The sequence below is a fragment of the Myotis brandtii genome, unplaced genomic scaffold (assembly GCF_000412655.1).
Source record: "Myotis brandtii unplaced genomic scaffold, ASM41265v1 scaffold547, whole genome shotgun sequence".
Lineage (NCBI taxonomy): Eukaryota > Metazoa > Chordata > Mammalia > Chiroptera > Vespertilionidae > Myotis > Myotis brandtii.
Window position 1 is genome coordinate 990670 of NW_005370024.1, and position 17376 is coordinate 1008045.

The 17376-nt window shown below is 40.3% G+C and overlaps 1 protein-coding gene across 10 annotated transcripts in view; it reads left to right on the forward strand.

Annotated features, from left to right (window-relative positions):
• Positions 1-17376, forward strand: part of LDB2 (LIM domain binding 2) — a 351072-nt gene that overhangs the window by 267317 nt on the left and 66379 nt on the right. For all 10 annotated transcript variants that reach the window (XM_005878129.2, XM_005878126.2, XM_005878124.2 and 7 more), the window contains one exon: positions 9464-9636. In XM_005878129.2, the coding sequence (XP_005878191.1) occupies positions 9464-9636 (173 nt within the window). The remainder of the gene's footprint in view (positions 1-9463; positions 9637-17376) is intronic.

Sequence of the window (17376 nt, forward strand, 5' to 3'; positions counted from 1 at the left end):
CCACCAGGGGGCAGAGGCTCAATGCAGGAGGATGTCTGATTGACCGCTTAGGCCTGCTCCCCAGGGGTCCAGGACTGCGAGAGAGCACAGGCTGGGCTGAGGGACCCCCCCCAGTGCACGAATATTGTGCACCAGGTCTTTAGTAAGTATGTAAGATCTGGTTAAGGCAGCAGCTCCAGTCATGAGAAATGTTCCATGCTTCCTAACACATGCTGTTCCCTCAGCCTGGACAACTCTTCCCCTTGGTCACTTGTGCCTGATTTATGTCTATTCATCCTTCCACTTGGGTCTTTCTCTAACATCTCACTTCCCACTGATCCTGCACTACATCTATGAGGTATCAGGAATTAGAGCATGGACTTATTCTGGAAGTCAGTAAAGCATTTCAATTTCATATCCAAAGGGTGTTGATTTTTGGTTAGAATCCAGCCATGGCTGCAGACCTCTCCTGCACAATGTTATTGTCAGTAACTTGAACAAAGGGAAAATGGAATTTGGCCCATCATAAAAATTTCCTGTGGGATGGCTGACAGAATAAGAATCCAAAATTATCTGAATATGCCAAAGTACTGGTTGAATGAGATGAAATAAGACAGGCTTACATGCAGGTTTCTACAACTTGGAACTATAAATCCATTCATGGATTACATGGACTCATTCAGCAAATACATATTGGGTCCTTATTGCGTCAGACAATGTATAAACAGGGGGGGCCATGGTACACATCTTTCTTATCCTTAATGAGTTAATAGCTCAAAGAATTGCTTGATCAGAAGCTCCCTAAATGCAGGATGTGGTCTACCTTAGTCATCATTGTTTCTCCAGCACCTAGTGCGAGGTGGTTGGCTGGAGTCTTAGTCAAGTTACTAAAAATTTGGTAGGTAGAAAACAAACAAAAAAAATATGTCTAGTAGATTTCTGGCAGGATCAGAAAATGTTGTGGGGTTTGGGGACCCTGTTGGCAGATGCATACTACATTTAAGACCAGAGTAGTCTCATCAGATCATATCATTGGCTCAGTCTTCCACTGCCATCTCATTGCACTCGGAATAAAATTCAAGTCCTTTGCCATAGTCTAGGAAGAGCCACGTAATCTGGTTCTTCTCTTGCTCTGAGCCCACCTATCATCTCACTCCTGCCACAATGCCTTTTTTCCTGGGACATACCAAGCACATTCAGTTCAAACTCATTCCTGTCTTGGGGCTTTGCCCTTGCTTTTCCCTGGGCCTGGACCTCTTCAATCCTGGATCTTCACATGGCCCCCTTCAATCAGAAATCAGCTCCATCACCACCTCCTCACCACAGCCTTCCATGCCAGCCAGTATAAACCAGCCTGCATTCCCTTGAATCAGGGAATTTATCTAAAGCACTTGGAACAATGTCAGGCCCAGGTACTTACTAAGCAGATATTCAATGAATGAATCTTTGAAAGAGCAAGAGAGGTGATTATTTAAGTTAAATTGCTTTGGTTGGGAAAAGAGGAAAAGGTAGGTTAGATTGAAAATATTGTCAATTTATGAAAGTAAAGTTACTTTGACTTGCTCTCCCTTCACCGAGACAGAGGAATCTGCCTGGAGCCTGTATCACCCCCATCAGAGTTTAAGCATGTTTTATTTCTATTGTTTTGGCTAATTATGATGGTTATGTACCATAAATGAAATCATCAGTAGTGTTTATGTCACTCCTAGGAGCATCATCACCATTTACATGTTAGCATAATACATTCATTGATTCTGAATACTGATAAGTCTAAAGTGTCTTAATGAATCTGTGTGTACCTCAGTGGCAGACTTTCCACAAAATACCATGTGCGGGCGCGTATGTACAGTGTGATTGAAGCTTCATGGCCCATGCGCAGAAGTCGGTATTTTGTGGAAGAGCCACACTCAAGGGGCCAAAGAGCTGCATGTGTCTCGCGAGACACAGTTTGCCGACCACTGCCCTAGCCGGTTTAGCTCAGTGGATAGAGTGTCCACCTGTGGAATGAAGGGTCCTGGGTTCGATTCCGGTCAAGGGCACATGCCCGGGTTGTGGGCTCGAACCCCAGTAGGAGGCATACAAGAGGCAGCTGATCAATGATTCTCTCACATCATTGACGTTTCTATTTCTCTCTTCTCTCCTTTCCTCTCTGAAATCAATAAAAATATCTTTAAAAAATAATTTAAAAAATAAAATCATATTATAAGGCCAAGGAAGGGGTGGTGAGGGTGGGTAGAGATGGGCAAAGTGGGGGGGGGGGGGGAAGAGGGACACCTGCGATAATATCAACTTTAAAAGTTGTAATAAAGCCCTAATCAGTTTGGCTCAGTGGGTAGAGCGTTGGTCTGAGGACTGAAGAGTCCCAGGTTCGATTCCAGTCAAGGGCATGTACCTTGGTTGCGGGCACATCCCCAATAGGGGATGTGCAGGAGGCAGCTGATCGATGTTTCTCTCTCATCGATGTTTCTAACTCTCTATCCCTCTCCCTTCCTCTCTGTAAAACTATCAATAAAATAGATTTTTTTAAAAACAGTTGTAATAAAGAAGAGAGGGAAAAATTGTATTATTCAATTATTTTACTATAATTAATTTCACCAAATTAAAAACACAAAATGTTTGGTTATGATTTTTCTCTTTTCAATGAGGAGGGAAATCCTATATAATAAAAGCCCAGTGACCAAATGGTGGAACAACCAGAAAGACCAGTCAACCAGTCTCTATGATGTGCACTGACCACCAGGGGGCAGATGCTTAATACAGGAGCTGCCCTCTGGTGGTCAGTGTGCTCCCACAGTGGGAGCGCTGCTCAGCTGACTGGGATGAGCCACACTCCCACAGCAGGCCAATCCCCGCAGGCCACGCCCTCCCCGCCCCCACCAGTGCATGAATCCCATGCACTGGGCCTCTATTCATTAAATAATTACCAAGTGTAAACTGGTACTAATACATCATTAGTTGTGAATCTTCCCCTTATTCTGCATTTTAATCAGGGATCTCAAACTCTTATTTCGTTTTATTTAATTTTTTGAAGTGAATTGTCTCTAACAGATAGAAAGTACAGGCATTTGGAATAGTAAAAGATAATCTCTAATCAAAAGGTCTTAGAATTAGGACTTAAAGAAATTCAGAGCACTTATGATCTGAACATTAGAATTACAATTTGGCAAAAGTATTTGCAAAGACATTAGAGTCACACCTAATAAACTATTAGAATTACAGATTCTCAAGATAAGGCATAATTGTTGATTTCCCTGGAAGTATTTGAGTATGCTTGTTCCACCACAAGCTCAGCAGCTTTATGTTTTAATCATTTTTATTATTTTAATTTATACTTTGATTACTAGTTTGAACATTTCCCCATATAATTATTTTCTACTTGCAATTTCTTTCGTGTGAATTACCTACAAACATTCTTAAGAGTTAAAAGCATTTCTTAATGATATAGAGATGAATAGAGGTAAAATGAGATGAAATGCTCTAAAGGCGATGAGATATAATAGAGATGAAATGTCCTAAAAGATAGATGCACTGTAGCTTATATCTTTTTAATGATTAAGAGTTCCCAGTGTGTACCATTTAGTTTCTAAATGGAGAAAAATCAGCCAATATGTGTAAGTATGCTGTACATATCCTAACATCCACAAGTAACACCTACAAAAAAAGATGGAAGCTAGATCTTGTCTCCACAGCACTGTCACCCTACCAGCTCCAATAGCAAGAACTATTGGAGAGTGAAGGTCAGTGGTTTGGCACAAAACAGAACAATGAAAAACGTCCAAGGCACTGCAATTCAGAGCTCAATATCCAAATTAGCTACGAACAAATTTTTATCTATTTTTGGACTAATGTTTACCTATAAAGTAGTGTATTACTTAGGCATTCTTTATACACATTTTGGGTTTCTGAGTATTTTATGATTTTCTTTTCTCTTTCATAAATGCATAGATACACAATATATACTATACTAGAGGCCCAGTGCACAAAATTCATGCACTCAGGGTGGGGGTTCCCTCAGCCTGGCCTGCACCCTCTTGCAGTCTGGGAGCCCTCGGGGGATGTACGACTGATGGCTTAGGCCTTCTCCCCGCCAGGAAGCGGGCCTCACTCTGCCTGCAGTTGGACATCCTTAGTGCTGCTGCAGAGGCAGGAAAGGCTCCCACCACCACCGCTGGGCTTGCCAGCCATGAACCCAGCTTCTGGCTGAACAGCACTCCTCCTGTGGGAGTGCACTGATCACCAGGGGGCAGTTCCTACACTGAGCATCTGCCCCCTGGTGGTCAGTGTACATCATAGCGACTGGTCGACTGCCCCCTGGTGGCCAGTGCACATCATAGTGAGCGGTTGAATGGCCTTAGCATATCATTAGCATATTACACTTTGATTGGATTAACAGCCAACCAGAGGACCAGACACTTAGCATATTAGGCTTTTATTATATAGGATTCTACTCACTTGACATCACAGAACATCGCCCTGGGGCTATCTTGCTCACCTTACTTCCCCTTCCTAACTTTTGGAGTTTTGACCCAAATGTGTCAGAAAAATAGAATCTCTGTTATAATCTCCTATAGTCTTAATCTCTCATCAGGAATATTTGTAAAATGTAATTCTTTACATGGAAACACAATGTAGATTTAGGTATATCAATATTTAAATTCTTTTTAGTTCCAAGAATTAAAGTACAAATGCAAAGTGTAAGTCTAGCATATGAATGTGACAATATAACATTTAAATAGATTTAGACTTGGTGTGGCTGATGAGTTCTAGGGGATCACCAGAGCTAAATCTGAAATGTCTACTGATTTAAAGTCATTTATATTAGGCTGTGCAGTGTGGTTGCAAGATTTATGAAATTAAAAGGACATTTTAATCTTCTCAGTGCTTCAAAAATAATACAATTGTACTTTGAATTCAGGCGTCAGAAGAAACTGGCAAAGAGTTCAAAATCACAAATTTGTTTCTTAGCTTCATTGTCACATTGTATTATAGATACTTAGATGCTTGTTAACTCTCTTGTTAGAGGTGTGTTTGAAAGATAGGGACAGTAGTCTGTCTGTGTTTCCAGCACCTACCAAGGAGCTTTGCACCTACTTTGGACTCAGTGAATGTTTACAGAATCAATGAATGAGCTGCAGAGTGACTTCCTCATGCGCATGTGATGTTTTTCTTTCCGGTTGTCTCTCCCATTCACTGCACTTTATCTGTATATTGCTCATTGTGTGTGCATGCATGTGTGTGTGTGCACAAGTTATATTTTTTACTAATCTCCCTTGCAAAACAGAAGCTCTTTGGCAAAGATATTCTCTGTGGAAGGCAACACAATTGCCCCCCTCCGAGATGTCCGGTGCTAATCCCTGGAGCCTATGACTATGTTACCTTACTAGCAAAAGGAATGTTGCAGACCTGAATAAGGACCTTGAGATAGGAGATGATCCTGGTTATTTGGGTGGGTACAAGGCAGCCACCAGGGTCCTTAAAAATGGAAGAGGAAGGCAGCAGGGAGAGCGAGAGCGATGCCCTATGAGGATTCCATGACCATTGTTGCGTGTGAGGCTGGGGGAAGGGCCACAGCTGAGGAGTGGCGGCAGCCTCGATGCTGGACAAAAAGCGGGAAAGGGATTCTCTCCTGGAGCCTCCAGAGAGGAAGATAGCCCTGCTGACACCTGTTAGCCCAGCAAGACCCAGTCAGATTGTCAGAACACTGTGTGAGGTAATAAACAGAGAAATTAAGTCACTAAATTTGTGACCATTTGTTAGTGTGAGTAGAAAACTAATACTGTCTCTGACACACCCTTCTGACACAAAGAGAGACTCACATCGTTTGCTAATTCTCATTCTCATCGCTTTCTTACAGCTCAGTGTTCACTACCTTGTTCCATGCTGCAACAGGACGGACAGCATGAATCAGGATTCCTCTGATTGCAAATAACAGAAAGCTCATCCCAACTTACTCAAAGAAATTTTAATATTTTTTATTTAAAAAAGAGAGGAGCAGGCACATCTTACAAAAGTGGGACCTTCAAGGACTAAAGTTGCCTTCAGTCCCAGCTAAGATGAGGGCCCAAATCAGTCCACAAAGGCCCTCTGTCTCTCTGGTCTGCTTTCCTCTGGATGGGAGCTTCTGTATTTCTACATTCATATGTCTTCAGTGGCAAAACTGCCCTCTTTCAGGGAAAAATAGTAATTTGCCCATCTTTGCAGCCTAGGGATTTGCAAGGGTGCCATGATTATTCACTGGCACATTAAAAAGGTCTCCAAAAGATGTTAGCTTAAAGCACAAACACCGCTTTCACTTGCCCATGATTCTGCAATTTGGGCAAAGCATATGGGAGACAGCGCATCTCTGCTCCAAGTGACATCAGCTTGAGGCAGCTCAATGGGAGCTCAAGCATCCACCTCCCACGACGGCCTCACTCACACAAATAAGTTGGTGCTGGCTGTTGGTTGGAAGCTCAGCTGGGGCTGTTGGCTGTCAGACACAGTTCTCCTTCACGTGACTGTTCCGCATGGCTAGGTTGGGCTTCTTGCACTATGGCGGTCTTACAGTAGTTGAACTTTGTACATCTCCATGGCTTGCCCCTAAGCACAAAGGGGAAGCCTCTAGTCTAGTCCTTTTTAAGGGTTAGCCCCAAACTGGCATCAGGCCACTTGTGCTACATTCTGCTGGCTAAAGAAGACCACAGGACCCAGCCCATATTTGAGAGGAGAATGCACACACGACAATGTGACTACCATTGCCGTGGTTCTGTGGGGCCCCCAGAGTGCAGTCTATTACAGTGAATAGCAGAGCTGTGCGAGTGAGGGTCCAAACAGGACCATGGGGAAAATGCTAGGGACAGTCCCACAAAGGAAAAGGGCTGAAAACACATCTCAGGTCTCCATAGCAACCATTTCCTAGAGTGCTAGAAAGTACTCCATGAAGCGAAGCTGCCTTTCCCTCCAGGTATCTTTCCCACACAGTTTGTACATTTTCTAGAGTCGGAGAGCTAATTAATAATTTAGGTTTAAAGTTAAGGAATCTCTGATATTTTCTCATTCAATTTTTCTTATGCTATGAATGAAAATGATGATAACATATAACAAACGCTACTGCAAAGGAATTAAATTGTGCAGGATTCATGATGAATAAACTGCAATGTGTCTAATCCAGTAACCTTTTTATTGGGACAATTCCTTGGATACAGTGGTGAAATATTTTCACCCTGCTTCTACTTTTTTATGGTTTGTATTTATTCTCCACAGTACAGATCCCCAAAATGTCAAATAACTAGCGCTCTTTTGTAGTATGTAGTTTTAAGTTAGAATATTTGAAATGCATTTAACTATATTTTATCTGTTTAGCAAAGTACAATAAGGTTTTTCGCATTAACCAAGTTTTCTTTACAATAGAAGCCATGCGTACATGTATGGTGGACTCAAATGACTCTTTATTTGGATTTTGTATTTAATGAGTGAACATGTGCTATTGGGGATTAGGCAGGATTTAGGAAATGTGTGTATAAGGATTGTTTAAGATAGAATTGCCAAAGATCCAGGAATATGCAGAACATATTTGTTGATTGATTTTAACTGCAGTAAATATGAAGCAATAACAACTCTATAAATTATTCAGAGACCAGTCATCCATGTCAGGATTCTTTAGAGATTGTTTCAGAAAACTGTTTGGCAGGGTATTCTTTTTATAATGTGTTTTTTCCCCCCTCGTCCATGTACAAAAGAGATATAGATCCATATGGGATAGATTAACACTGATTCTTTTAAAATGAAGTTAACCATTTTAAAACATTCAAGTGAAGACTGCATGATCTTTCCTACTAAAGCTCTCTTTGGAAATTTATTTATTTTAAAAATTATTTTTGTCTTTCAGGAGGCCATGTATGGGGAATGTAAGAGGTTTATTAAAAACCTGGGATCCCTTGAGGGTGCTTTAGTACTTTGCCTCAAATCTGCACATAGGCAAAATTCCTGATATTATGAGTTGGGATTTTCAATGTAAGAGGATTTAAAATCTCTGCTGAAGCAAAGGACTTGTTAGCTGTTTCTAAGCATCATATATCAGAGAGAACCGGCTACTTAACAATCGCTCAACTGAAATGGGGCAGGACAGGGCACAGGGATAAAGGAGACCAATTTAGACCAAGTGGAAGGTACCAAATTCTCTTCAAATGGGCCTTTTATCCTAGAAAGATATTCTGTCCAATTCCAGAAGCAGACAGAATGAATAGTCAGTACTGACATAGGTGTGGATCTCTGTATGTGCAGGTACACAGTTCACTTTTAAAGATTTCCCTTCAGTAAAGTGATTTGAGACAGTTAGAAGGAGTGACTGTTTGGGTGTTTGCAGATTTGGAATTAGAGACCCCAGTTTTCTACTCACAAGTTATGTGACTTTGAAACATTCCTAATAACCTTTTTCTTTTCTTTTCATAATAACTTTTTTTCGTCTCAGCCCCCTATACTCAGGGTTGTTCTGAAGATCCAAGTCTGAATGCCCAAACTCTTCACACACTATCAAGCACTACATTATTAAATTTTTATTATTATGACAACTACTACTAAAGCATGATTGAATAACTGGCCTGTAAGCAATCCATTGAAAAATCAAGTGGGTTGGGTATGTTTTATTTTGGGGAAATATGTTCACTTAGAGAACAAAGATGAGGTCCAAAGTAATCAATGTGTTTGTTTCCATTCTTTAAAAAGACAAGTATCACATGATCTCACTCATTTGTGGAATCTAATGAACAAAATAAACCGACGAATAAAATAGAAACACAGAAGCATGGAACAGGCTGATGAATCTCAGAGGGAAGATGGGGGTGGGGATGGATTTGGGGAGAGACTAACTAAAGAACTTATATGCATATATGCATAACCCATGGACACAGACAATAGTGTGGGGAAGACCTGGGTGGGGGGTGAAGGTGAGGTAGGGGATGTAAATGGGGAAAAATGGGGAGATCTCTAATACTTTCAACAATAAAGATAAATTTTAAAAAATACTACCTCTTTCACTGTTGACTTTCTTTTTTTAAAATTTTATTTTATTGTTTAAAGTGTTACAAATAGTAGTACATATGTCTCCTTTTTTTTCCCCATTGACTTTCCCCTGGCCTCCCCTACCCCTGGCACATGCCCTCACCCCACCCCCCACCCCCAGTGTCTTGTGTCCATTGGTTATGCTTATATGCATGCATACAAGTCCTTTGGTTGATCTCTCACTCCTCCCCCCACACACACACAACTCTCAAAGGACACAAAATCTGGAGAGGTGACAGTACAAATTTTTGTCTGAATAGCTGAGGATTTTATTTTACAAACTATAACCCAGAAGGGTCATGACTATTTGTAAAGAGAAATTTGCCTCCTGGCATCATCTCTTGCGATGACTTGTATCCAGTTGCAGGTCTGGCGATGGTGTGGGGTGTGTGGGACCAGCCGGATATTTTCATTCATTTTTTGTTTGTCTGTGTTTCTCTCCCAGCTATTGGCAGGACCCTCATCCCCCGCTACTTTAGCACTGTGTTTGAAGGAGGGGTGACTGACCTGTATTACATTCTCAAACACTCGAAGGAATCATACCACAACTCATCCATCACAGTGGACTGTGACCAGTGTGCGATGGTCACCCAGCACGGGAAGCCCATGTTTACCAAGGTAAGGGGCCATCTCCAACATGGCTTGTTCTTCTCTGCATGTATTTAAGGATAATAATGGAAGCTTTCTTCCGGAACTTTGAGCTGATTTCTCATATCTTAGACACTTTCAGCACTGTGAGATGATCTTTTATGTTTGCAACTCAGCTAACTCTTGTTCTCAGCTGTGGGCATGTAAGGTGGAGTCAAGCATGATAGAGCCTCAAAATTAAGGGCAAGAGAGGGTCAGCTGCCTATTAAACCCAGGTTACTAATTTAGAATGTTAGTTTTTATACAAAAGATCTTCTACAGGTAAAAGAATGATTCGGAGATACACTCTAGTTTATCCAAAGACCATATAGAATCACAATGATTGTCATAATACCATTATTTTCTGAAGAAATTCTATATGTTACTGAAATTAAACACTCTTAAAGCTAAATTCATTGTGAACTGGACAGGAGGAAAATCCAACTTACCATAACTCAACTAACCGTAATCTTTAAGAAACATAAAAATATAAAAGAATTTAGGAAATTTGGAGCTTAAAGGTGATTTTCCCAAATTCTGAGAAGTTCTATGATTGGTCAGTCAGCAAGTGAGCAAGAAGTTGTGAGAGAGAGAATGAGAAACATGGGGAGAGAAGGAGGAGGATCAGATAAAAAATTGAGGCAGAATTCAAGGCCCTATGAAGGATTTGAAATGAAAAGGAAAAAAAACCCACCTATGACTTCTCCCATGCATAGATAATTGCCATATGGAGTGCTTCCTCTGGACAAAGACCTTTCTGGAACATTAGAGTCAACCCCTTTATATATTCTCCCAAGTAGAAAAATAGCAAGAGCAAATATTTAGTCATAGAATCTGGCAAAACAGAAGCTTATTTTTTTAAATGTTTTTTTATTATTGATTTCAGAGAGGAAGGGAGAGGGAGAGGGGAAAACATTAATAATGAGGGAGAATCATTGATTGGCTGCCTCCTGCACGCCCCTTACTGGGGATCGAGCCCACAACCCAGGCATGTGCCCTGACCGGGAATCGAACCATGACCTCCTGGTTCATGGGTCGACGGTTAACCACTGAGCCATGCCAGCCAGGCACAGAAGCTTATTTTAATGAACACCGGTTCATTGCATTTTGACTAAGACTCAATGTGAAATTAATTTTTAATATGAATGATAGCAGCTATCTCTTCTCATTGAAAACACAAATGGCCACCCCCTTTTTATAGTTAAGGAAAGTTGAATTATCAGGGTTAATTGCAAAAGCCCAAATTATAAACGGAAGATGTGTTTGTTGCTTATGCACAATATGCTGAAAGAATAAAAATAAAGTGTTTATTGTTTAAAGTATTCCTTGATCTTGTTGGTGCAGTTTCATCTTTCTGCTGTTCACGATGGTGTGAAAAACCGAAGGCAAAGGGAAAGGTCATAAAATGCAAAAGCACATCATCAGATGCCACCGATTATATGATATCTTGCCTTGGCTAATAGACATTTTAAATGTGAGGCGGGAGCTGGGTTTTCTCTTTCTTCCTCTTTGACAGTTGAGCAGAGAGGAAGGTTGTCATTCAGAGACAAAGAAGTTCCTCACTGTGTGCAGAGCTGGTGCTGGGAAGAGTTTGCTCTGTGGAAAGGAACGATCCCTTGGGTGATGGTTTAATGTGTCTATGTCTCATTTCATTTTGGAGACTTAACACATCTACTTAATCTTGTAGATCAGATGGATCCACAGTCCACGTCTAGTGTTGCAAAGTCCAACACTGCAGAGAAAGCCTTTCTCTGCTGCTTCATTATCTTTATTATTATTACTAGAGGCCTGATGCATGAAATTCATGCAAGGGGCTTGGTCCCTGCTGCCGAGGCAGCTGCCTCTGCCTCAGCCCCCGCTGCTGTGGCTTCGTCTGGAAGGTCATCCAGAAGGATGTCCGGTCTAATTAGCATATTAAACTTTTATTATTATAGATTTTTGTTAAGACTTAGTGTTACTTGTAGGTATTTCAAAAAAAAACTCCCAAATTCCTTATGCTTTAAGGGGGGAGAGGATCCATGATAATTAAATAAAACTTTTGCCATAATGAAGGAGATATTTACCAAACCTGTGGCCATTGGTAGAAAAATGTATCTTGCAGGCATCTTTTTGTATATTTCCTCGATTTCTTTCTTTCTCAGGCCAAAACTTTTCTATAAATGACAATAGTCAGTTGCTCTGAAGATGTAGTGCTATTTATTCAGGGCTGTTTGAAATTAAATAAATAAAGAGTCCCATTCTCCTGGTGAATTGATAAAGTGGGGTTTTTTTATTATTATTATTCTAATGAAGAAACTAGGGTTTTCTCTATTGCTTTCTTCCTCATTCAGGAATGCTCCCCTCTCAGTTGGCTGAGTGGTTGTCCAGGCATCCAAGGCGCCCCCTAGGAAGACCTGCGCATTCTCCTAGACCCAGCTCTCCCAGCCTAAAGCTTCAATTCTTTATTTTTTAAATTTTTTAAAATATGTTTTTATTGATTTCAGAGAGGGGAAGGGAGAGGAAGAGAGAGAAAGAAAAATCAATAAGAAAGAATCATTATTTGGCTGCCTCTGGTATACTCCCTGCTGGAGATTAAGCCCACCACCCAGGCATGTACGCTGAGTAGGAATCAAACCAGTGACTTCCTGTTCCATGGGATGATGCTCAACCTACTGAGTCAGACAGGCCGGGCTATCTTCAATTCTTCAGATCACCCATTTGACTCTCCTCCATGGCAAGACCATCTGCCAAATCTTGTAATGAATATTTCCATACTGCGATGAGAAATATTACTTTCTGGGAAATGTAGCTTAGCTATGTGGACTTAGTCCAGATTCTAATTATGCACATTTATTTTTAGAAAATTTGAAGGGTTCTCTTTTTTTTCTCTTTAGTGATTATTATACAACCCAAAGAACCTTTCCCATTTTTCTTTTGTTCTTATGTTAATTAAAAATAACTCATCTCCGTGTAAGAAAATAATCAGGCTACTTAGTATAAAACAGTGGGTTAATGAACTTCCAGTGTCACAAAGAGAAATAGTTTGGAAGCTGATGCTTTGTTTTTTGGGGGGGAACTGGCTATTAGTTAGTACATGGCATAACTTAGCACATTGTTCTAATTTAGACTATCAATAAACTCTAATTCCCCAAGTAGCATTTGAGCCAGTGGTTCTGAGTTGCTTTTATGAAAATTTGGTCAACTGGTGAATCAAAAATCTGCCACAGTCCTAATCAACAGTAATACTTAATATTCCTCAGGAGCATAGTACACATTTTGCAATTTCCTGAGCCTCGCAACATTATAGATTATGGATAAATATGTAATTAGAATTTTAAAACACATTAGGAAGCCTTTCTTTTCTGTATTCAATTTCAAATCAAACAGAAAACAAGGCTTAATATCAGAAGAGCAATCACCAAGGTTTTCACAATCAAAGACCCTCAAATTATATGTAAGGGTGCAATACTGGCAGGTGCTGAGATGAGCCCTCTCTGGGGTATGTGTTGGGTGACTTTTAGGTTTTACAAATTAGAACAATAATTACAGCCATAAACACCTTTATCACTTCTATAAACATAGATTTATTTATTTTTTGGTCTCAATTATTTATGATGAAATTGTTTGCCACTATAGCCAGGTATCGTGGAAGTGTACCTATCTGAATACTCATTCTTGTCTTTGACCATTAGCTCATCATTCTACCCTGAGCCACATTATACCATGTGCTAATCCAGGATTTGAACCTTGTACTCTTATTCTGAATAACCAAATTATTACAGATAATAACCATATTGCTCTAATATATGCATATATATGCATTTACACAAACAGTGTCTCCAAGTAAAGTACAATGAGCTTTATACAACTGTTAATCTAAAAGCACTAATCAGTACTTCCTGGTTGGCAAACCCATAGGTTTTGGGGGAGAGTGGAGCTCTCAGGGTATGGAATCTCCTTATCCCTTCCCACATACTTTGCCCTATGCATCTCTTCCATCTGGCTGTTCCTGAGTTGTGTCCTTTTATAATAAGCTAGTAATCTACTAACTAAAATAATTATTATCATAACACTATTCCATGCATACTGTTCCAGGCATAAAGACCAAGACAATTAAATAAATACATATTTAAAAAGCACATTTTATTTCATAAAAGCTCTATGAGTATTGTATTATATATGTAACTACATGGTCCGTATTGTTTCACAATTAATCAGAGAAAGAAAAGGGTTAAAAAGCTACCAGTTAGTTTGAGAAATGTTCTTTTTTAGTTCTCTCATCCCTGGCCTAGTCTCAAGCTAGCACGTGACATGCTGAATGCCTGCCAGCCTCTTTTTTGTTGATCCTCCGGAGACCATCTGTGCTGGGGGCATTGATTAGAGTGTGTCTGCTGGGATTACATCTTTTCGGTTGCCATGCCAACTAATCAGCTGATTTTGGTTACCACAGAAACAAAATGTCAGAGCTCATAGTACGGTAACATGAATTCGGCATAACAGAAAATGTTTTCTTAATTGGGGACCCTTTTGATTTTGGATGCCAAGTGAAAGGCAGTTTTTTTTTTTAAAAATGGTAACTTTAGATAAAAGCTACATTAATTGTATTGATTAAGAGGAATGCAGAGAATTTTTCTGAAAGTAGAAAACATTCATTCTCCAGTATAAGCTATGCCCATTTTTTACCATTTCCAAACAATATATATATTGAATGTGCCTCCATTCCATTTGATGATTGTTGCTTATTAAATAAATCACAAACATTTCAATTTTCTTTAACTTCCAAGATGGGGGCAAGAGGCGGAGAGGTTTCATAGGATTTGGGAGGAGGCTGTGGGTGTAATTACCTGGGGAAGACCAGCAGTGACCAAACTCTCCTACAGTCTTTCATTTAGAAAAACACCCCACACAGTCAACTCAGATTTGATTCTAAGGACTATGCTCTCGCATATGATCTGCCCTGGGTGAAATGACTCCTTGGTTTTGGCTGAGAAAGGAGGAGCCCAAGGCTACTTGCAACTTTCCCTTTTGTAGCCCCCATGACAGTTTGACTGCAAGAAGTGTCCTCAACCAGTGTGGTGTGTGATCTCACAGAAAACAAAGGACACAATTTAACTTGGCCTTCCAGATCTCCAATCCAGTCATTCATCGGAAGGACCACATCCAGGTCTTCCCATTATATTCTATTCCAATACCGGTAAACCAGAACCTCCTTCTAATCTGGGTTTGTGGTTCCTAAGCACAAAATAAATAGATTAGATCATTTAGAAGCATGACATTTAACTGGGCTAATATTTGTTTAAACTCCCAATAATCCTCTTTCTTAAAGGAAACCAAAACAGGATTATAGCATCCTAATATTTCCGTTCTGTATCGCCAAGGTATTTCCCTGTCACTTGCTGGTGACGGTCCCCTCCCTTTTGTGAAAGCCTTCACCGCAGGTAGCTTCCGTCATGCTAAACCCAGGGGGATGGTGTGGCTTAATCTCCGTGTAACTCTTTGGAAACCCTTGGTAAATTAATTCCAAAGCTGAGATGCTCTAGGGAGTGGTTTGGGGACACTAAAGTCTTTCCCATTTCCAGGGGCTCCACTGTCATAGCTAAGATCAGAAACAAGGCTCTGAAGACCACTCAACTGAGGAATGTGGGGGCAAGGGGCCCAAATGCCTGAAATTACCCACAGATTCTGCTAATTGGATTTGAGTTAGGGGTCTTCACCCAGATTACCAATAATTATCTTACAGTGCTTCTGAGACCTTTGATAAAATGAAAATGGCAGGCATTCATAGCATCTGTCTTAAGTAGTGCCCTATCAACACACATTGCTAATTCTCCTGTACTGGTCTTTACAACTTGCTTAAAGAAAATACTACCTTACATTAGAGTCGACCGAAAGCACCAAACCCAGTGCCTAGGACATAATTGGAACTCAATATGGTGGCTTTTTTGTATTAAGTTCCCAGAGGGAAAAATGAGTGTGTTAATATTGCATAAAAGGTCGATATAAATTGTTAAATACATTCATAGACTATAGTTTTAGAAATGATCACATTCCCTATTGAGCTTATTGTTTTTATGTGTGTGGTGGTGGTTGTTTCTTTCCCAATAACTTGTGTTGCACAGTGATTTCCAAAGTTTTATGTGTTTGTTTTTAGCATAGGAAACCTTTCTTCAAAAAAGTTTGATCAGAAGCTCAATGCATGAAAACAAATAAAACTGAAGCTGATCTGGTTGAATCTAGAAGATGGGAAGGGATCTCAGAGTCCAGGTGGAGGCCAACGTCTTCTAAGCAGAGCCCCCGAGATAGCTCTCCTGAACCACTAGGTCTCAGATAGCTCTACTGGTCTATGATTCTGTGTTCTTCAATTGCATTTCTTTTATCATTAGAGCTGTTGTTTATAGCCTAGTATGTGCTTGCTGCAATCCTAGGCAATCTACATACAAAATTCCCTTTAATATATCTTTCCAACAACCCTGCCTGATGATGTTTTTATCCTCATTTTACAGATGAGAAAACTAGAATTTAGGAAATCTGATGTCCCCAAAGTTTCAAAATGAGTGAAAAGTAGAGTCAGGATTTGAATCTAGTACTTTCTGATGCCAAAACCTCCATCCAGTATGTTGTACTGCTACCCTGAGGCCAGCATGGGCTGAATAATGAGTTGTAATGATTTAAGCTGGACCAGTGTGTGACTGCCACTGCCTATCCTATAGTCAAAATAGGCTCGGTGGTTGTGGGAGTGCCTAGTATTTTCTTCCATTTATAAGTCATTAGCAGTGAAAAGAAAGGCAAATAAAATAATGACTACATGGGAAAAATGATTTGAATATCAAAAGAAGATTGAAAAGCTCCCCTATCATTAATCAGTCTATCAAGGAAGAGAGCGCCAATAAGTATTTTCTTATTAATGACATAGTTTTCTTAGAAAGATAAATTTGCCGCCACCACCACCCCCCTCCCAAAGGCTGGCCCTTTATGCAAGCAGAATTGGTCATTGCTGATATGATGTGATTTAAGGAATGGACTCTAAATATGCCTCTAACTTCCATGTCAGAAACTGATACCCACACCCTTGGGTTAAGCATTGCTCTCTGGGATTTCTCTTTGGAAATGAGAACCTCTGGTTTGGTAATCTTATAGTATCCCACACTTCAGCATAAATAATTTTATTAGATACTTTCTCCCAAAGTAGGATTAAGTAAAATTAGAACAACAGCTCAAGCTCCTATTGTCAAAGGATCATGAAAGAGGGGGGGAAAGGTTGGTAGGAGGATACTGCTTTGTGGGGTCCATATTCTGTGCCATGGGTTTTGGACATAATCTTGCTGTAAGATGGGTTTTGTGCCCATTATTTACAAGTGAGGAAATGGAGCCTCACAGGGTTTCAGTCGCAGCTAATACGGTCATTAATAGACCATGGCAGGTAAGCAGCTACACTCCCCTTTGAACCCACTAACTGGCTTGTACCTGCCTCAGTGTGCCATGGATAAGCCACTAGTGTCCCATTTTGTCAAGATCCAGAGCCACCCAAGGATAGTCAAGGGGACCATGTTGAGTAGCTGACATGTGAGTGGCAAAAATATGGCATTCTCTTTCAGTACAGGAAGGTGGTATATGCTAGGAAATGCAGGTTATTATGTCAGAGTCAAGGGGATAGATATGGTCTGCTAACATATCTTCCTGCACTCTGTAACAGGAAAGAAAAGAGATGAAACTGCTAGCAAAAAAAGGGGAAGGAAGGAAGGAAGGAAGGAA